We start from the raw sequence: 21,839 nt of genomic DNA, 5'->3' as shown, positions 1-21,839 counted from the left end.
ATCTGATAGAATCTGGGTTGATGTGTGATCGCTTTACTCTTTACAAGCATTAACAGTCACTGAATAACCACAGCTAAAATTAAAGTACTTTGAGGGTTTGGGGGTATTTTGGTTACATAAATCACACAAGTCTAAAACAAGCTGTGTCAGAACTAAATTATGTTTACAGGACGAGAAATTCTTTGTGAACACTCAAAGCATTGTGGGAGTTTGAGTGTGGTTAACATGAGAACGCAAACACATGAAAATATAAAAATAGAGCAAAAGTGTTTTGCATAAAATGACCCCTTGAAAAACCTTATTTGACAGTTTAATACGACATTTCTTTGAAAGGTAAAACCTGAATGCAAAAACTCCATGAATGACAAAAGGTTAAGTCATTGTTATCATCTTTGAAAGGATGAAAAGAGCCTTAAAAATCACATTGTGAGGCTCAATAATGTTGCATATTCAGCGTGTAGACCTGAATAAAATAAAGATATACACACAAAAAGGTAGTGATTAGTCAGATCATTGTGTCAATCACATTCTGTTTACAATGTGCATGGTATTTAGGGGCGGGACTTATTGCTATAAAACGCATTTTAACTTTTAATAAGTTGGTAAAATTACCCAAAAGTGAATGAGGCAAATGATTTTCTCATGAAACAGTATAGAAGCACTGCTTCACCTGGGCTCAAGGTGGCGCAGTTTGACACTTTCATAGTAAGGAACTAATTCCAAAAAGAACATCCACATTTCTATACATTTTATTTCAGTGAGAGGAGAAATGTGGTGTGTGAGAAATATAACACGGTGGGTAAAAACATTTCTTGCATTACATTTTATTCTTTAATGAAACATGATTGTCACGAAAAGGTGCACAAAAAAAAAAAAACATGCAGTCACTTTTAAAATGTACACATTTATTGATTTGTATTCGTCCCTCTTTGGTCCATTCCTGTCCGTCCTACTTGATGAGGAATCTTGCTGTCAAGAAACCTGTAACAAACAAAATGCCACCAACTACTAAACAGCGCCGACTGTCTTTCTGACCAGATGACTCTTGTCGCTCGTTGTCCTTGGCTTCTGATTTTGGATGAGAACTTGCTTCCCGGGCCTCCAGCTCTTTCTGGAACCAGCTGTTCTTCTCTTCCAGCTCCTTCCTGAATTTTTCCTCCTGTTCCTGCAGCTCTTTCTTCAGCCAGTTGTCTTTGGCTTCAAGCTCTTTGCAAAATTTCTTGTTCTGGGCCTCCAGCTCTCTCATGAAGCAGTTCTTTTTGGCTTCAAGTTGTTTGTGGAAGTTTTCTTCCTGGGCCTCCAGCTCTTTCTTGAACCCATCCTTTGCCTCCCGCTCCGTCTTCAGTTCTACTTCCCGGGCCTCCAGCTCTTTCTGGAACCAGCTGTTCTTCTCTTCCAGCTCCTTCCTGAATTTTTTCTCCTGTTCCTGCAGCTCTTTCTTCAGCCAGCTGTCTTTGGCTTCAAACTCTTTGCATAATTTCTTGTTCTGAGCCTCCAGCTCTCTCATGAAGCAGTTCTTTTTGGCTTCAAGTTTGTGGAAGTTTTCTTTCCAGGCCTCCAGCTCTTTCTTGAACCCATCCTTTGCTTCCCGCTCCTTCTTCAATTCCACTTCTCGGGCCTCCAGCTCTTTCTTGAACCCATCTTTTGCTTCCCGCTCCTTCTTCAATTCCACTTCTTGGGCCTCCAGCTCTTTCTTGAACCCATCCTTTGCTTCCCGCTCCTTCTTCAATTCTACTTCTCGGGCCTCCAGCTCTTTCTTGAACCCATCCTTTGCTTCCCGCTCCATCTTCAGTTCTACTTCCTGGGCCTCCAGCTCTTTCTTGAACCCATCCTTTGCCTCCCGCTCCGTCTTCAGTTCTACTTCCCAGGTCTCCAGCTCTGTCTTGAAGCAGTTTGTTGCTTCCACCTCCTTTCTTAATTCCTCCTCCTTGGCCTTCATCTGCTTCTTGAAGCTCTGCTCTCTGGCTATGGTTTCCCTGCTGAACTCTTTCTGCTGGCCTGCAGCTCTTTCTCTAACACATGCTTTGCTTCCACCTCCTTTTGACATTCCAATCTCTGAGCCTCCAGCTCCTTCTTCATCCTGTCTTCTTTGACTGCCAGCTCTTCTTTGAAGGTGCAAATGGTGTCTTCCAGTTCTTTCTTTAATTTCTCTTTTTCACCGAAAATGGTCTCTTTCTGTTCCAATTCTTTATTGTGCTGCTTCTCCTGGATCATCTTCTCTCTGTTAAATTTCTTTTCCAGGGCAACCATCTTTTTTTCAAAACATTCAGTTTGAGCTTTCATTTGTTTTTGATAATTTTGCTCCTTTTCCTGTAGACACTTTTCCTTCTCCTCCATCTCTTTCTTAAATTCCCGGTTAAGGTCTGACAGTCCTTTTTTGGCCAGCTTTTTGACGCCATCCAGTTCCTTTGCCAGAGCTTCGAAATCTGAAGTTTGCTGGATCAAATCATTCAGAGTATCCTTTGACTGTTGCTCCAGACTTTTCTTCAGATTGTTGATCTCTTCATCTTTTTCATGCATCCTCTGTGTAAACTGGAGGATTGTCATCTTTAAATGTTCCACTTCAGCCACTCGGTCCCCTTGAGAAGACGGCGTCGGTTCCATTTTCTGCACCACAAACCAAACCAAAAACATAAAAACAAATCAGTGGTGATGAAGTGTGATCTCTCTGACTTGTTGTGTGTTTCAACCTTCAAACTAATGTATCACTCCATAAAAAAAAATTAGCCTTTTTTTAATTCAGTGTTAACATTAGTTTAAATAACTTAATGTTTTCAGAGTGTGTTTTATGGAGTGATACTTTAAAGTTATTTAAACTAAGGTATCACTCCATAAACCAAATTAAAACTTTTTTAGGGAGTGATACATTAATTTAAATAACTTTAAAATAATATATCACCCCATACATTTTTTTTTTTTGCATTTTTTATGGAGTAATAAGCTGAAGATTGAGATGCACAAGTCAGACTCCAGAAAATTTTAAATTATTATTATTATTATAAATTATTAAGTTGTTTGCTTTTTGTAAACAAGCAGAAGAAATTTCTGGGATTGTTTCAACATCACTACACTGTAACATCACAAAGGTCTGCATTTTGAAGCACAAGATACAACTCAACCACTCACTCACAGTGTCATGTTGTTTCATAATTTAGACATCAAAAACACCTACGGACATAATTTTATCAAGCTCTAAGAAACTTCAACATGTTCACCAGAGCAGTAGCATAAACCATTGCAATCTTCAGAATAAGGACACATTAATTTATTATTTATTTAACAGTGAATATGACTTTATCTATTTGACTTTGACTTCTTATAGAAGTGTTTTCTTTTCTTATCTTTTCTTATTGCTTCAATAACCCCAGATCAAATTCCTTGTATGTGCAAACTTACTTGGCAATAAATCTGATTCTGATTTAGATTCAAACTCAACTCAGATTGCAAGGCCAGTGACTTAAAACCTACAAAAGATGTTACATACTGTGGAATAAATAAATTAGGATTTATTAACTAATTAATAAGAAAGAAAGAAAAAAATGCACAGCATTCTACAGGGCTCAAGGGTGTGTTGCACATTCATGATAAGTTTATGGCAAAAAATATCTCCCTCTCTGATATTTCCCAGAGTTGACAGGTTTGGTCAAGCAGCAACTCAGGCTGAGCATGACAATTAGCCTGGTAGTGACCAGACTAGTTCAGAAGTATAAACTGCTACAGTAACTCAGCTAGACTTGATGCTCGTGAGCTTGCTGGAATGGAACCCTCGCTTAGAAAGTTGCGACTTGTCAAAATAAGCGGGGATTTGGCTTAATCACATTTGCTGGAATACCCCTCAGGTCAGGTCTGTTCTGGGAGCATGTGGTGCCACATTCACCATATAACAGTACTGTCCTGGGTCCTAGTTGGCAAACCCCCCAGGCAGACCACAGGTCGAACCCCATCTCAGGAAATTATTAGTAAGTCTGCTGCAGCCAGGTGATCATGGGTTCTTTCCTGAGATGGGATTAGCTACAAACTGGTACATCCATCCACAAAATGTACAGACACGTAATATCTATGATTTGAAATTGCAGAGAAACATTCTGTCAATTAGTACAAATTAACTTCATAAGAATTTGTCAGAGTTTGAACAGCTGTAAGATAAAATAAGTCAGTATAAACACAACAGAGCGCAAAACAGATAAATGTCAAACTTACCACTTTCTTGGTTTTGTGAGGCATTTTGAAAGCTAGTTTAATCGAAACTTTGTTGAATGCTGATTCAGAATCAAGTCCGATGTTTGTCTGCTCAGTCCCGGTGATCCTATAAATTGTGAATTGCACAGGTGACAGTTTGAGGCTTTGTGAGAAGGATGAAGATGTAGCCTGGTTTGTGATGTCACAAAGCTGAATCAGGGCTTGTTTATGTGGGGGAGGGGCAGTTGCCATGGTTACTTAGCAACAGGCCACTGAGACATGCTTTGATAATTAGAATTTTACAGCACCCCACTTTATGACGTCACTAAGTTCAATCTGGGCTTTTTGTGTGGGGGAGGGGCAGTTGCCATGGTTACAAAGCAACAGGCCACTCAGACATACACCCATTTGATAACTTAATTTGAATTTCACAGCATCCCACTTTATGATGTCACTAAGCTCAATTGGAGCTTGTTTGTGTGGGGGAAGGGCAGTTGCCATGGTTTCTGTTGTTAAGCAACAACAAGCAACCACCCACCATGATTATGCTGTAATCAATCTGCATTTTTTTTTTTTAAACAAACTTTTTTCTACATTTTTTTTCATTTAGTGTTTTGTTCAGTTTGTTTTGGGGGAGAGGAGGATGTATTCAACTATATCAAAATTTGTAGAAAAAATGAGCAGTGTAAAGAATAAATGAAAATATATGCTATTTTACTCATAATTAGCTTTGCATGCTAACAATGCTAACTTACCAAATTAAGTAAAAGGTTTTGTGTTCATTAGTTTCAAAAAGTAACAAATGTTTAGAAGTATGTACACCATGCAGGTTTAAATGAACTCGATATTGTATTGAATGAATGAAGCTGAATAGAGTGTATACTTGTGCCATAGTGTATTTAAGGGTTTTATCATGATGTCAAATGAATGAAAATGTGTATGCCTATGCTTTGATAGGTGTTCAACTGATTTATGATGGGTTTGAAATGATACAATACTATACGATTTGATTAATGATTGAAATATGTACTTATGATGAATTGTATTGAACATGTTGAACTGCTGACAGATTTGTTGACTCTCAAATCAGTAAAGTGTTTTGGTTTAAGGTTTTCATAAATAACATGCTTAAGTACGGTGTAACATGTTGGTTTTAAAACATGTCAGGCATTGACCATTTTTAATAAAGTCATGACTAATGCCTGACGTGATGTTTCATGATATGTTCAACGGTCATGAGGTAAAGATGTGTACTGCAAATAATGTTGTTGCCTCTGTTTATAATCAAATGGTTTCTACATTTATGTTTGAACAATGCTGATCAATGAACAGTTGAATGACTGTATTGTTCAAAATTAATTGCTGCTTCTGCATTCTGTAAAATGTGAGTGATTTCATACTTTGACTGTGAAAGAACTTTGCTTCCACCTGTTTGCCTCTGTTTGTCAAAACTTTTAAGGAACATCGACGGAGACTTCTCCCGGACATAAAGGCGTCCTCATTTCTCTAAACACTACTTTAAAGGGTACCCGACACAAAGGTAAGGACAAACCCTTTTTAACAAAATTGTCCTATTGGCCATTTCCAAAAATTGTGGTGTTTGAAGAAAAGCAGATGTCTCGCTCATACTTAAAGTATGTTTTACAGCAGATCAAATCATATTACAAAAAGTTATTAGTACTGAAATACCCTGGTGTTTGATCCTGGAAGGAGGGTATTTGATCCCTCGATAGGAACAGGGTGCGTGATCCCTGATACCCAGGTGTTCAATCCTAGAAGGAGGGTGTTTGGTCCTTCAACAGGGTGTGTGATCCCTAATACCCAGGTGTTTGATCCTGTAAAGCCTGTGAAGAAACTGTGGCTCAGAGAAAATTGACCAACACAGAGAATTCTTAAAATGAGCATAATGCATCTTCAGTCCATGAATCCTTGAAAGTAAATACACCATTATCATAATCAGGGTAAGACCTTTCACCTGATACCAACAATGCATTATTACTTAAACATCAATAAGTGCCACTTTTGTCCAAATACTTTTGGTCCTTTCATCAAAAGTTTTCATCAGTATGGCTAAATGCTATTGCTAAATGGCTAAATCTGACACAAAATCTGAGAAAATACCACTACCTCTAAAGGTTGAAGTGGCACCTGTGGTACAGAGACTTTACCCTACATTGACAGACATCGACTCACCACCTTATAATAAGATATGGTGATTCAAAATGGCACACTGCCAATGACTCCACAGCCTGTCCAAGCTCCAGTTCTAGTGATTAAGTCTGGACTGATGGACTGTGAAGAGACTCCAGGATTGGTCAGCAGTGAGGGTCCTCCACCGTCTCCCCAGGGAGATACTGGTGGTGGCCTGAGGGGCGCCTTGGGTTCTAATAGAGGCTCAATAATATCCTCTACTCCACAGGGTCCATCAGCCCAAAGGAAACAGAAAGAAAAAACAAGCAGGAAAGAGGATTCAGAAAGTGATGACAGATATGACTTGACAGGATGGGAAGGTGGACCTTATGGGGGAGACTTGCTTGACCCTGACTCGCTTACATTTCTCAGACAAGTAAGACAACACAATAAACATAAATGTGAGGAGAAAGTACATGAAAAAATGTATCAGAAATTAGACTAGACAAAAGACTAAAAACACTGCATTAAGTGAATTTGATTTACAAACTCCTCTGAATGCGTCATTGTTTGAAGGAGTAGGAGGACGCCGGGTCTATCAAGCCTGGAAAACACGTGACATGTTTGCATTCAAAGATAGGCTACCGCCCCTGTCTGGGGGTGCAGGCCCCTGGATCAGGCAATTGAAGACCTCACAGGAGGTATGTATTTAGCATTGGGTGATGTGCGCGCTCTGGTGGCAGCGTGTGCATCCAGAAATGAAAGTGTGGTACTGGAATAAGCAGCTAAAATTACCACATTTCCTGATGATATGCCATTTGATAATGTAAGGCGCGAGTATTATGCTGCACTCAGAGATAAATACCCTGACAGTATAACATCTGGCACAGCCTCTTACCAAAAGAAGATGAGTACCCTGAAGTACTGGCCGACATCCAGGTACAGGTGACGCTGGTGCACAGATCCTGTTTAAACAGGCTGTGTTTTCTGGTTTCCCTGCTCCTGTAAAGGCTAAATTGGACGACACACCTGAGATTTCTGTCATGCTGATGGATAGATGGAAGTTACATGTGATACACTTCCTGAAAATTTTCAATGTAAGGCAAGCAGAAGACCAGAGTGAGAAAACAAAAATGGAACTGAAGTTGCTCAAAATGCAACTCAAAGAAGCTGAAGCCAAAATCAGCAAAAAGGATAAAAATGGCTCAGATCAGCTCCAGATGGCTCAAGTGCCACAACCTGTGGCTGGGGCCTTTGGACAGAACTGGCCATATCCACCTTATGTACCACCACCTCCATGGACCGGCCAACAGCAATGGTCATCAGGCATGAATCAAAATAGGGGTGGAAAAGGTAGAGGCCGTTCCCGCCCGTGAACAGGGCGTGGGGGTCGAGGAGGTTCTATGAGGGGAAGAGGGACAGGTCAGGGTGGACCACAGCCAGGCATGTGTTACAACTGTGCTCAACCAGGACACTGGGCTAAGAACTGCTCACAAACTTCCCAGGATTATGTACAGCAACCCCAACAGGACATGGCACCATCAACTGGCAATCCCTTCTGGTCACCACAAGGAGGCCAGTTTCCTCAATAGGGAGGCCTAGAAAACCCTACGCAGGGAGCCTTAGCCCCTCCCATGCTGACCGTGTCTGTGAACAACAGGGAAGTGGATTTCATGGTGGACACTGGTGCGACCTACTCCACGCTGACCAAGGCTGACTCCAATATTCCACTATCCTCTACTGCTGTGAGGGTCAAGAGGTTCTCTTGGAAATCTGTGGCTATACCAAAAACTGTGCCAGTTCAAGTGACTATGGGAAGCCAGAGATTCATGCATCAGTTTCTGGCATCAACAGACTGTCCTGTCAATCTTTTGGGAAGAGACATCATGGTAAAGTGTGTTGCAGTGTTGTATATGTAATAGGTTGAAAATGCTACAGACAGAGTTTTTATTATGAAGCAAACCCCCCTCTTATTTTTTTTTTGGAGATAATACTGTAAAGAACTACTCTAGTAGAGTGACTTGAACGCATCACAGATGCGTGGATTCTACTCCACCAAATCAGTAGATGGCGCTTGTTTGCTCCTGTGGATCAGACAGAGCTATTTCTTCTCAGGCCTTACCTGGCGCGAATCAGAAATAAATGGCGCTGGCTTGACAAGGATATTAATTTGCTGTCTCTCCTCATTGATCCACAGGTACTGTAAAAACACCCTCTAAACTCATTAGTTTATATTCACACAAACGTGAATGACTGAGAAACCACTTTCCTGTGTGTTAGGATGACTATAACAAATATATAGCGTTTAGTTGTGTAGTTAATGAAGTGTATCTGCCGAGAGCTATTATTAGCCGACATGCTAGTTTGCATGTCTCATGCAGTAGAACAAGGTTATAAATGAAATCCTTTGATCTCATACTGATGATTTGAGAAAGGTAGGTGTATGTACAGGTTAGTAAAATAAGTTATTGTTTCCAGTGTGCAGAGGTGAGTTCACCGTGGACTTTCTCTTGGAGAGAGCATTAGCACTGTTTATATTGTTAAGCTGCTGTCACGATGTTGCACATATTGCCAGTGGAAAATACTGTGAATGTTTAAGCTGAATTAGAAGCGTTAGCACAAGAGTTGTAATGCAGCTATGTCCAAAAAGTTTCTTTTTATTACAAATTTGTTATTTTGGTTATCACTAACCTGTTTCAGTGATTCAATTTAATTTATTTTTCTAATTCTCCATCTTTTATTTACGCAGCTTTTGCAGTTTATATTTTGTTTGCACATGATTCACTTTTCTTTTTTTAATGGACATTGATACATCTTTCTCATGCATATAATACAATTTATTGACCCGCATTGAAAATGAGATCCTGTTTTTCTGTTATGTGAGTTATGTTGAGAGTTTGGATAAAAGGAGATATTTTTGTTAAAAATCAGAAATAAATGGCGCTGGCTTGACAAGGATATTAATTTGCTGTCTCTCCTCATTGATCCATAGTGATCCATTGTGCGCGTAGAGCCAGGGCACCACAGATCCACAGTGCTCCTTAGCCTGTGTATCACATGTTGCCGGCCCAGATACCCCTAGGTCTGATGCCGGTTACATTTTGGGGGCTCGTCCGGGATCATCTAGCATCACAGCTGGGTGAAGTGAGTGCCAAGACAGTGTGAAACTCCTGTCCAAAGCTTCAGGGAAGGCTGTATTCCAGTACGTCATCCAGAGAGCTGAGGCCACCTGTGTCACCATGTCCACTGTCACACCACGGCGAATGCTGATCTACAATATCCAAAAGAGACTTTCTGGCTTGAGTATAAGTCACTTAATGACAGTTGCAAGTTCAGTTGAGGATGGCGGTGTAGTGCGCAGCGTGGACCACCTGAGTGAACCAGAGCTGTATGATCTGATCGTTGACTACCTAAGAAGTGATAAGTTGAAAACCCTGGAGGATGAAGGCATGGCCCAACTCCTTCTCCTGGATGACATGCTGAGTGACCTGCTTACCACCGACACCGAAGAAGTTGAAGCCAGTCAGGGTATGCCCCCTGCAACAGGAGCTGTGATGACCAATCTACAGGGATGTTCCACTCCACCTCCCCCTGACTACAACCATTCCGACCAACCTCCAGCAACACCAGCCGTAGATATTCCCATCCCTTCATTGAATTTGAACAGTGACACTCCCATTCTGCCACCCTCACTGCCTGACCGAAATGCGTGTCCAGCTGAAGGGGACAGGGACCCTCACTCGCTTCCATCACTTGCGAGAAGGAGCAGCAGTGTGCCACCTACTTATCCCTCCTCCACAGCATCAGTCAAGTCACCCACAGCAGGTGTCATTGGTGCTTCCCTTGGTGGAGTGAGTCAGTCTTCCAGTGTCGGAGACCAGGTATTGAGGTTGACTGATGTTACAGCTCTGCTCCCACGCAGAGAGTTTAAGTTGCATGGTGGACAAATCACTGATGTTGGTTCAGATATGTCTTACAGTAACCTTTGCCAACAAATGGATGAAGGGTTACAAGAAGGTTTTACTGAGTCGGAAGTAATTCGTACTGTGATTAGGATCGTAAAACCTGGTGCATTCAGGGAAATGTTAACTCATAAAGGTGGCTTAACTGTGAATGAACTAAAGCGGTTTCTTCGCGCACACATCAGGGACAAAAACAGTACAGAACTCTTTCAAGAGTTAAGTAATGCTAAACAGCAAGACAAAGAGAGCCCACAGCAGTTCTTGTACAGGATAATGGGTTTGAAACAGCGTGTTCTCTTTGAGTCACAACAGCCTGATGCTGAGTTTAGCTATGACAAAAAGCTTGTTCAGGGTACCTTTCTCCACACGCTTTACCAAGGGTTAAATGAGAAAAGCACTCATGTTCGACATGATCTCAAACCCCTTCTTACAGAGTTACAGGTTACTGATGATTTTCTCTTAGACCAAATCACCAAGTCTACTAGTGAGGAGGCAGAGAGACTGAAACGTCTTGGTACCGTAGCTAAAACTCGACCAGTGACTGTAAGCACAGCTCAGCTTGACAGTAGTGACCCAGCTAAGCAGGTTAAAGTTGACACTGAGTTACAGGCTAATCGTTCTGCTATTAAAGAACTGACTGCACAGGTGTCCTCACTGACCAAACATCTGGCCCAGATGGTGAAACCTTTTGACAACATGACACCTGTGAACCTCTGCAAACCAGTGGCTCATCCTCCGGTACCAACAGCTGAGACCCGGGGCAGGTGCAGTGACTGTGTACAACAGAGCAAGGTGAACTGCCCTCACTGTTTTGCTTGTGGTCAAGCCGGACATCGGGCCATTGGTTGTCTGCAAAAGAAGATGTCGGGAAACGGGGTGAGGTCACTGGAAAGGGGCAGCCAGTGACCACAATAGCCAGTGGGCCCCCGGCACCGGCTAGCCACTCAAAAACAGCCAACCCTAAGAGGGTAAATACACCATGTCAACCACAACCAAAGAAACGTCTAGCGCAACTGATAGGGAACCGATGTATGGTTTCATGTGCTGTTGATGGAGTCCCTTTCCAGATGTTACTTGACTCAGGGGCTCAAGTGACGATGGTGGGGAGAGCCTGGTTAGAAGAAACACTTCCTCATGTCAAAATTAATCCGCTTGAATCCCTACTGTCTGACCGACAGTTGGAGATTACTGCAGCTAATGGCACAGATGTTCCCTTTGACGGGTGGGCAGATGTTGAACTCCAGCTCTGTAGCAAGAGTCATGGGCATGTCACCATACAAGTACCCTTACTAATCAGTCAAAACTTTCTTAACTGTCCTCTCCTAGGCAGTAATGTCATAGCTGAGATAATTGAATCACACAAAGAACACAGAAGTGAGACTGACATTTCTGCTTTACTCAAGGAAGCTTTAAGTATCAATGACAGTGCAGTGGATGCTCTTGTTTCTGGTGTTCAGATTTTGACCCCTGATGAGATGACTCCTGAGTATAGCCTCAGAACTGGGAAGAGAGGTGTAACTATTCCAGCAGGGCAGATTTCTGAGGTTAAATGTAGAGTCAGAGAATGGCGAAGGTGTGGTGCAATGCTTTTTCAACCCAATGTAGTGAGTAGCTGCCCTGAGGGACTAGAGCCATTTCCTGCGTTAGTGGATGTTCCCAGTGGGTCAACGAAAACTGTTAAAATCCCTGTTCAGAACCCTACAAAACATGATATCTACCTCCCCAAGAGAATAGTTCTAGGTACATTGGTGGAAGTTACTGAGGTGAAACCAGTTAACTGTTTGCCCGGTGATTCAGAGCCCATTTACCATCCCACTGTAAACTCGGCTCAACAAAGTACAGACAGGCAGGGTAAAAGAAATGATAAACCTGACATCACAAACATGGCAAAACAAAAATGGTACCCACCTGTCGATGTGTCACATTTGGAAGAGGATGAACAAAAGATTGTCAGAGACATGTTGTATGAGGAATCAGATGTGTTTGCTCAGGATGATTCTGATATTGGCTGCATTCCAAATTTGCAACTGAAAATCCACTTAAAGGATGAAACTCCAGTCCAGACATCTTACAATTCAGTCCCCAAGCCTTTGTACAAAGAGGTAAAGGAATATGTCCAAAACCTGCTCCGTCAGGGCTGGATCACAAAGTCCGCCTCACCCTACTCATCTGCAGTGGTCTGTGTCAGAAAAAAGGACCAGAGCTTACGTCTGTGTGTTGACTTCCGAGGTGTGAACAACAAAACTGTCCCCGACCGCCACCCTCTCCCACGCATCCAAGATCTGCTGGATAACCTCGGGGGGTACTCGTGGTTCTCAATACTCGATCAAGGTAGTGCTTACCATCAGGGCTTTGTTGATGAGAGCTCCAGACATGTGACTGCCTTTACCACTCCTTGGGGGCTATACGAGTGGGTGCGCCTCCCATTCGGCCTTACCAACGCCCCGGCGGCATTTCAACGTTGTATGGAGGGAGTCCTTGATGGCCTAAGGGATGAGTGTTGCTCTCCCTACTTGGATGACGTGCTCTGTTTTTCAAAGACCTTTCACGACCATGTTGATGACTTGAGGCGGGTACTCTGCCGTCTGAGAGAGCATGGTGTGAAATTACGCCCCAAAAAATGTGAACTCTTCAAAAAGAAGATCAGGTATGTAGGGCGTCTAGTGACCAGTGAAGGTGTTCAGATAGACCCTAAAGACCTTGAGGCAGTTCATCATTTAAAGGACAGAGAGCCAAAGAATGTAGGAGAGGTCAGAGCCCTCCTAGGGTTTCTAGGCTATTACAGGACATTCATACAGGACTTTTCTAGGATAGCCAGGCCACTGTTTAAGCTCATAGAAAGTCCAGGTGAGTCTTGCCAGACATCTACCGGAGCTCGAGCTAACAAGACCAAGCCTAACGGCACAAAAGGGGGCCAGCTCTCATCTAAAGTCCCTGTCCAATGGACACCAGAACACAGTGCAGTGGTATCCCGCCTTGTTGACATGCTAACCAGTCCGCCCATCTTAGCCTACCCAGACTTCAATTTGCCCTTTGTTCTGCACACTGATGCCTCAAATGAAGGTCTGGGGGCTGTGCTCTATCAGCAACAGGGGAACCAACTCCGTGTCATCGCTTATGGTTCAAGGACACTCTCGCCTGCTGAAAAGAACTACCATCTCCATTCTAGCAAGCTTGAGTTCCTTGCCCTAAAGTGGGCAATCTGTGATAAGTTTAGAGACTACCTCTATTATGCACCCACCTTCACTGTATACACGGATAACAATCCCCTTGTTTATGTATTGAGCACAGCCAAGTTGAATGCAGTTGGACATCGGTGGGTGGGTGAGTTAGCCGATTTCCATTTCACCATCAGATATCGCCCAGGCAAGTCAAACACAGATGCTGACACCCTGTCACGATATCCAGTGCAACTTCATGACCACCTGCATGAGTACACTGAAATAATGCCCCCAGATGTAGTCTCGGCCATCTGGCAGGGGGACAACGCTCAAAGAGACAGTGATGTGCCATGGGTAGCCACATTGCAACTGCGTGCTGGCGCAGATGAAATACCTCATGAAGGCACTCCGGTTATCACTCCAGAAAGTGTTCGAGCAGCTCAAAAGGGAGATGCTCCTATCTGTGAGGTGATAAACCTAAAAAAAAGTGGATGGTGTCCGAATGATAAAGATAAGAGACGAATGGGACGGGAGACACGCAGACTAGTACATGAATGGAACAGACTCACACTTGACAAAGGAATACTTTACAGGCAGACAGGGCAAAGGAAACAGTTGGTTCTCCCCAGTAAACTGAAGTTGACTGTTCTGAAACACCTGCATGATGACATGGGGCATGTTGGCGCAGATAAGGTTATTCATTTGGCTCGAGAAAGGTTTTATTGGCCTTTTATGCAGCATGAAATTGAAGACTATGTCATTCGACAATGCCCATGTGTTAAACAGAAACGACCAAGCATCCCACAGAGAGCACCAATGGGTTCTATAACAACCAGTGCCCCTTTTGAGCTTATCTCTGTTGACTATCTCCACCTTGAACCAAGTAAAGGTGGCTATGAATATATCTTAGTCTTGGTAGATCACTTTACTCGTTTTGCACAAGCCTACCCGACCAAGAACAAGTCAGGCAGAACAGCAGCTGAAAAGATTTTCTATGACTTTATCCCACGCTTCGGGTACCCTGAAAAGCTACATCATGATCAGGGGCGGGAATTTGAGAACAGCCTTTTCCAGAGACTCCAGCAGCTGGCTGGAATTGCCCACTCTCGAACTACCCCCTATCACCCACAGGGGAACCCTGTTGAGCGTCTGAACAGGACCCTTCTACAGATGCTGCGAACTCTACCAGAGGAGAAAAAGGCTGAGTGGAAAGACCACTTGCCCCACATAGTCCATGCATACAACTGCACAAGACATGAGGGAACAGGCTATTCACCGTTCTTTCTCCTGTATGGAAGAGCCCCACGCTTGCCTGTTGATTTGCTCTTTGATCTCAAACTTGAACAAGAGTCACAGTCCAGACAACAGTATGCACAGAAATGGGCTTCTCGTATGCAGGAGGCATACAAGATTGCCTCAGAAAATAGTGAAAAGTCCTCTGCTAAAGGAAAAAAGTCCTATGATCGGCGTGTTAAAGGCATTGTGCTGCAGCCTGGAGATCGGGTACTGGTCAGAAATCTGTCAGAGAGGGGTGGGCCAGGGAAACTTCGAGCTTATTGGGAAAAGGGAATTCATCGCGTTGTTGAAAGGATTGGAGATGGACCTGTGTACAAAGTTCAGTCAGAAACAGGAGACCAGAACCTCCGTGTCCTGCATCGTAACCTTCTGTTACTTGTTAATGACTTGCCCTTGGAACAAGATGAGGAAAGTCAGCGGGCAGCCAAAAAAGTACAAAAAAACCACACTGAGGTAAAAGACAGAAACACAGTGGAACAGGAGTCTGAAAACTCTGATGAAGAGGAAGACTACCCCTATTGTCTCAGGACCGTACCTGTGTATCATAGGGAGAGAGTCAGACCTCCCGTACCTCAGTCAAAACCACACAGTGAACTCAGTGCGGTAGCTCCAGAGTTTCAGCCAACGAGACCGGTAACTGAGACAGCGCAAATGCAGCAGCCACCTGAACCTGAGCCAGTTGCAGTGCCAGATCCAGTGCAGGTGCAGATGCCGTCTGCCATACCATCAGCTGAGGAGCTACAGCAGGAACCAGGAAGGGATGACACTATGGAGGATGTAGGTACAGAGGAGCAGGTTGAAAAGAGTGTGCCTGTTACGGAGCCATTGGGAGAGGAAGTGCTGCCTGTGAGAAGGTCAACCCGAGCAACAAAACCTCGAGAAATACTCACATATGACTACCCTGGACAACCCTCCTACCAGCCCTGGAGGCCTGGAGCAAACCTGATGTTTGCCTGTGTCCCTTACCCCATGCCATATTACCCAGCTATTCCCGAACCCTGTTATTACCCACTGGTATGGGCATGTTAGACCTGTGATACTATGGACCTTGACTTAAAAGACATTCACTTGTACAACTGCGAAAGATGTTACTTTGAAGTTCCGATTTCCTTGACACTTGACTTTCTGGAGTTAATTTGGCTCTAGATGTCCGGAGACATCTCTTAAAGCAGGGGAGAGCGTAATAGGTTGAAAATGCTACAGACAGAGTTTTTATTATGAAGCAAACCCCCCTCTTATTTTTTTTTTGGAGATAATACTGTAAAGAACTACTCTAGTAGAGTGACTTGAACGCATCACAGATGCGTGGATTCTACTCCACCAAATCAGTAGATGGCGCTTGTTTGCTCCTGTGGATCAGACAGAGCTATTTCTTCTCAGGCCTTACCTGGCGCGAATCAGAAATAAATGGCGCTGGCTTGACAAGGATATTAATTTGCTGTCTCTCCTCATTGATCCACAGGTACTGTAAAAACACCCTCTAAACTCATTAGTTTATATTCACACAAACGTGAATGACTGAGAAACCACTTTCCTGTGTGTTAGGATGACTATAACAGATATATAGCGTTTAGTTGTGTAGTTAATGAAGTGTATCTGCCGAGAGCTATTATTAGCCGACATGCTAGTTTGCATGCCTCATGCAGTAGAACAAGGTTATAAATGAAATCCTTTGATCTCATACTGATGATTTGAGACAGGTAGGTGTATGTACAGGTTAGTAAAATAAGTTATTGTTTCCAGTGTGCAGAGGTGAGTTCACCGTGGACTTTCTCTTGGAGAGAGCATTAGCACTGTTTATATTGTTAAGCTGCTGTCACGATGTTGCACATATTGCCAGTGGAAAATACTGTGAATGTTTAAGCTGAATTAGAAGCGTTAGCACAAGAGTTGTAATGCAGCTATGTCCAAAAAGTTTCTTTTTATTACAAATTTGTTATTTTGGTTATCACTAACCTGTTTCAGTGATTCAATTTAATTTATTTTTCTAATTCTCCATCTTTTATTTACGCAGCTTTTGCAGTTTATATTTTGTTTGCACAGGATTCACTTTTCTTTTTTTAATGGACATTGATACATCTTTCTCATGCATATAATACAATTTATTGACCCGCATTGAAAATGAGATCCTGTTTTTCTGTTATGTGAGTTATGTTGAGAGTTTGGATAAAAGGAGATATTTTTGTTAAAAATCAGAAATAAATGGCGCTGGCTTGACAAGGATATTAATTTGCTGTCTCTCCTCATTGATCCACAGTGATCCATTGTGCGCGTAGAGCCAGGGCACCACAGATCCACAGTGCTCCTTAGCCTGTGTATCACATGTTGCCGGCCCAGATACCCCTAGGTCTGACGCCGGTTACATATAAAGTACCGGAAAATCACACTTAAGTAAAAGTACAGATACCAATTAAAAATGACTTTGGTAGAAGTTCAAGTAACTGATTGAAATGCTACTCAAGTAAAAGTCTTAAAGTATCTCGTATTTATTGTACTTAAGTATGACAAGTAATGTACAACTAAATGTACTCAAGTATTGAAAGTAAAAGTACAAGTAAATGTTAATAATCAAAAACGGACTGATTTTTTTATATTACAAAGTTTATCTAGGCTTGTAAATGACTGGTAGTACAGAGGGTTTTCAATCACGTGACCAATTTGCTGCAGGACAGGTGCCGTCTCCATTCTGGATTACAAGGAGGTTGGCGCGTGACAGAAAAATGGAGAGAATGTACGGTTATTACGATGCTTTAAATTCTTGAGATAAAGCTATTTATAGTGACAAATGTGTAGCAGTTGGTTCAGTGGATCCGTATCTTGTGAACTACGATATTGTGAACTAGGAAGCTGCCGACCAAGTCAGCCTCGCCGGCCTCCTGCAGAGCATCACAGCGGAGCTCTGAAAGTGGAGGTCGTCTTGAAGTCCTAAGTGATTTCTCTCACCAGGCGCTAGAAGGGCAGCTTGCGGATCAGCAGCTTGGTGCTCGAGGACCACAATGCAAATAAGCATCTGTATTGGAAGCGTTCTTGTGTTATCCTCGGCAGTATTTTTATGTATTCGTATATAATTTTATTGCCGAATAAAATAAAATTCTGGGAGCAGTGGATTTCTGGTAGCGGCGGATCTCTCTCAGCGACACGGTGCCGTGAGGTTTCTTCACACCGACGTTGAAGCTTCTGCAAGTGTTCGCCAAATGCACGTAGCGTAACACAAGGTTTCAAAACCTAAACGAGAGTAGGCTACTCACTAGGTGTTCACAGGAAACAGTTATTTATTTCTATATGTATTTATTTATTTTCATTGTTACATGGTTTATTGTATTGTATTGTAACATTATTAGTCTATTATTATTGACTATTATTGTCTATTATGTAGACTATTATTGTTGTTGCTATAATATATGAATAAAAATAAATTTAAAAAATTACAATTTGACTCTTTTACGACAACGAACGCTGAGCCATTAATTATACAGAAAACAAATCAACACAAACGTGCTGATGCGAACAGCTTAATGCTAACTTAACATTGCAAACGCCATAGACATGCTAACGCGTTAGCATCGGTCCCGTTTTTAAGTTATAAAATACATCTATCAACTGTTTCAAAAGATCATAACAGGTCGCTTTAACATAAAAATATTAAATATTACTCACAGACATATGCTCTTCAGGGTTTTAGCGGGAAAAAAATAGGATAAAGCGACAATGGATCAACGAATTATAGATCGCGCTGCAGAAAAGTTGATTACAGACCCGCTGCAGGTCTATAATCACAAATCGGCCTGACTTCGTTGCAGTCACTAGTAATCAGTGGTGTCTCTGGGTGAAAACACGACTTTTTTCGTGTGTGTGTGTTTTTTGTAACGAGTAACGGCATGGCGCATAGAAAATGTATCGGAGTAGAAGTATGCAATTAAGGTCGGAAATGTAGTGAAGTAAAAGTGAAAGTAAACTGAATTTAAAAAAACTCAAGTAAAATACAAAGTCTCCCAAAACGTACTTAAATACAGTAGTGAAGTATTTTTACTTCGTTACTATACAACACTGGTGTGGTGTGGAAGTGTCCTGTTCAAAGGCTGGGACTATAGTGACTCAGAGATGGCAAAGTGTTGCCCTGCCATTCCCAGCTCAATGGAGGGATGATGTTGCTGCAACCTAACACTGCACCCACTATACCCAAGGAACATGCTGAGATCTATCGGGGACTGCTTTGTTCAGAATCTGCCACGGCCACAGGCATATTCGTCCAGCAGCTTAACTCCAATATGTACGAGGTCTATTAGAAAAGTATCCGACCTTATTATTTTTTTCAAAAACCATATGGATTTAAATCACGTGTGATAATATCAGACGTGCTTGAACCCTCGTGGGCATGCAAGAGTTTTTTCACGCCTGTCGGTTACGTCATTCGCTTGTGGGCAGTCTTTGAGTGAGGAGTCGCCCACCCTCTCGTCGATTTTTTCATTGTTTAGGAATGGCTCAGAGACTTCTGCTTTGTTTGATCAACATTTTTTCAAAACTGTAAGGCACAACTGAGTGGACACCATTCGATAAATTCAGCTGGTTTTCGGTAAAAATTTTAACGGCTGATGAGAGATTTTGGTGTGTAAGTGTCGCTTTAAGGACGGCCCACGGTGCCTGACGGCGATCTGCGTGCCAAGGCAGCGTCGTCTCGCTGTTTCAAGCTGAAAACTTCCACATTTCAGGCTCTGTTCACCCAGGTCATCGTCAGAGAACAGAGACGTTTCAGAAGAAGTCGGCATGAGGAGTTTATGCGGACATTCCACTGTTAAAGGAGATTTTGTAATGAAAGAACGTGCGGGCAGATTCGCATGTCGGGCCGGACCCGACCGCGGGGGGTCGCGACAGGAAAAACACCTCCATTGGAAACCTTAACGGACAAGTTGGAACATGCCCAGCTGTTAAACAATTTCTCAGATACTCACTTGTTGAAAGCCATCAAAAGCCGCCTGAATTTTACAAATGGTTTTCAACACAGAGGTGTTTTTTCTATCGCGGTGCAGACAGATTTGCGGCGTCGTCACGGAACCGACTTGGCGAATTTGCCCGCACGTTCTTTCATTACAAAATCTCCTTTAACAGTGGAATGTCCGCATAAAGTCCTCATGCTGACTTCTTCTGAAACTTCTCTGTTCTCTGACGACGACCTGGGTGAACAGAGCCTTAAATTAGGATGTTTTCAGCTTGAAACAGCCAGACGGACACCACCTCCGACCGCGCTGCGCCGATCCGCTTTGTGAGCTGTCCTTAAAGCGAAAGAAACTCCACAATCTCTCATCAGCCGTTAAACTTATCACGGAGAACCAGCTGAATTTCTCGAATAGTGTCCACTCGGATATCCCTCACAGGTCCTGAAAAAATTTTGATAAAGCAACGTGCATTGTCTCCAGCAGCGTCTCAGACAAAGGATTTCAGCCGAGAGGGCTGGACCAGTGCTCACTCAAAGCCTGCCCACAGGCGGATGACGTCACCGACACGTGAAAAAACTCACGCATGCGCACGAGGGTTCAAGCATGTCTGGTGTAATCGCACGTGATTCAAATCCATATAGTTTTTTTTATAAAACTGCCGGTTAATTTTCTAATAAACCTTGTATAAGAATCGTTCAGTTTGTGATAAAAGCATGAAATTTGGTACACATATAGCCAAAGGTATATCGAAAAGATATGGAAATGGAGGCATCATGAATTTTCAACATGGCGCCCATGGCAGCTATTTTTCAAAATGGCCACCAGAAACAACAGTTTTCTTATGAGTGATGGATATAATGTGACAGTGTCACAGTGACAGTGTCACAGTGACATTGTACACAGAATTCGATTAATTAATTACCATAAGTGCTTGCTAATGTGTTTTTTTTTGGGGGGGGGGGGGGGGATTAGACATTTTCTATAAAAATTCTAAATGGTCGCCATTGTTTCCAGACTGGTTAGATACAGATAAACTCTGTGTTGAATTATACATTTTTCGTGATGCATAATTTGAATTAGCAAATGTAGAATTTCTGAGAAGCTTTGTTCTATCTCACAAGACATATATTAAGTGAGGCCAAATCTAGGGTCTATCACAAGGAAGACTATTCACACTCGCCTTCACAGAGGCAGAGGGCAGTGCATTGTAACTGAGCTTTTTTGCACTTGCAATGCCCAACATAACCCTTCTTACATTTGCAAGAGACAAGTTCATAACTGGACTGGCCTGCATCTGGTAGGCATGTCCAGAAGCGTTCATAGTCTCCCTCAGATGTCTCTGACCAACCCCATTTGCACGGTGAAGGTAGTTCTGGTGTTGACACCAGCACTTGACCCCACATGTGACCTCCTTGGTATACTGCTCTCTTGACATGCTCTTCCAGGGCAGCCTTGGTCAGAGGGATTGATTCTGCATTGTGCGTCTTGGCGAATAACTTCCTTCTTGCCGTATCTATTTCTGTGCATGTGCTGGTTCGGTCATAGAGTAGGATAACAAACCTCTCAATTGTGGCCATTATCTCTTGTGGTATCTCAGTTGGGGCTGAAGACAGTTTCAACAGGGCATGCGTAAGCTCAGGAAACACAGTCCATACAGCCCACGCAGTCTTTTTCCCATGGCCAACAAAGCTTGATACAGTGTCGCAACCCGTCACTGAATGAAACACTGGTAGTGCACATGCTTTCTCAGGTCCTAGCCCTGCTGCAATTTCATGGGCTGCTAAGTATCGGAAAGTCTTTCCAGTTCTGAAAGCCAACCAAAGCTCGTCTTCTGGTTGTAGAGTCTGTGCCACTGCCACAGCAAGCACCACAACATCAGTATCTACTGTTTTAATCATGATCTTATGATGGCCATTTCTGGCTGCATGGGCTACATGTAATAACATGTGACTATCGGCTTCCTCATGTGAACAAGGAGCAATCAAAGACCTATCTGGGAGTGGTGGCTTGCTAAGGACTTCTATGTCACTAATGATAACAAGCTGTTTGTCCTCCTGCCGTAACGATGTGAGAAGAGCTTTTGAGAGAAAAGCAAACAATTCTGTCTTATTGCTGTCAACTCTGAGAAAATTTGGCCAGTTCCTGGGAATGGCTGCATCACCTACCACACGTCTCTG

General features: G+C 42.8%; 1 protein-coding gene across 1 annotated transcript; it reads right to left on the bottom strand.

Annotated features, from left to right (window-relative positions):
- Positions 1 to 949: 949 nt before the first annotated feature.
- On the bottom strand, positions 950 to 1,939 carry LOC117501504 (golgin subfamily A member 6-like protein 22). Its single transcript, XM_034160397.1, has one exon. It carries the CDS (start codon positions 1,937 to 1,939, stop codon positions 950 to 952), a length of 990 nt encoding a protein of 329 aa, XP_034016288.1.
- Positions 1,940 to 21,839: the final 19,900 nt, after the last annotated feature.

Source organism: Thalassophryne amazonica, chromosome 20 (genome assembly GCF_902500255.1).
Source record: "Thalassophryne amazonica chromosome 20, fThaAma1.1, whole genome shotgun sequence".
Taxonomy (NCBI): domain Eukaryota; kingdom Metazoa; phylum Chordata; class Actinopteri; order Batrachoidiformes; family Batrachoididae; genus Thalassophryne; species Thalassophryne amazonica.
Note: the sequence above shows the minus strand (reverse complement) of the source record. Positions and strands in the feature narration are given on the sequence as shown.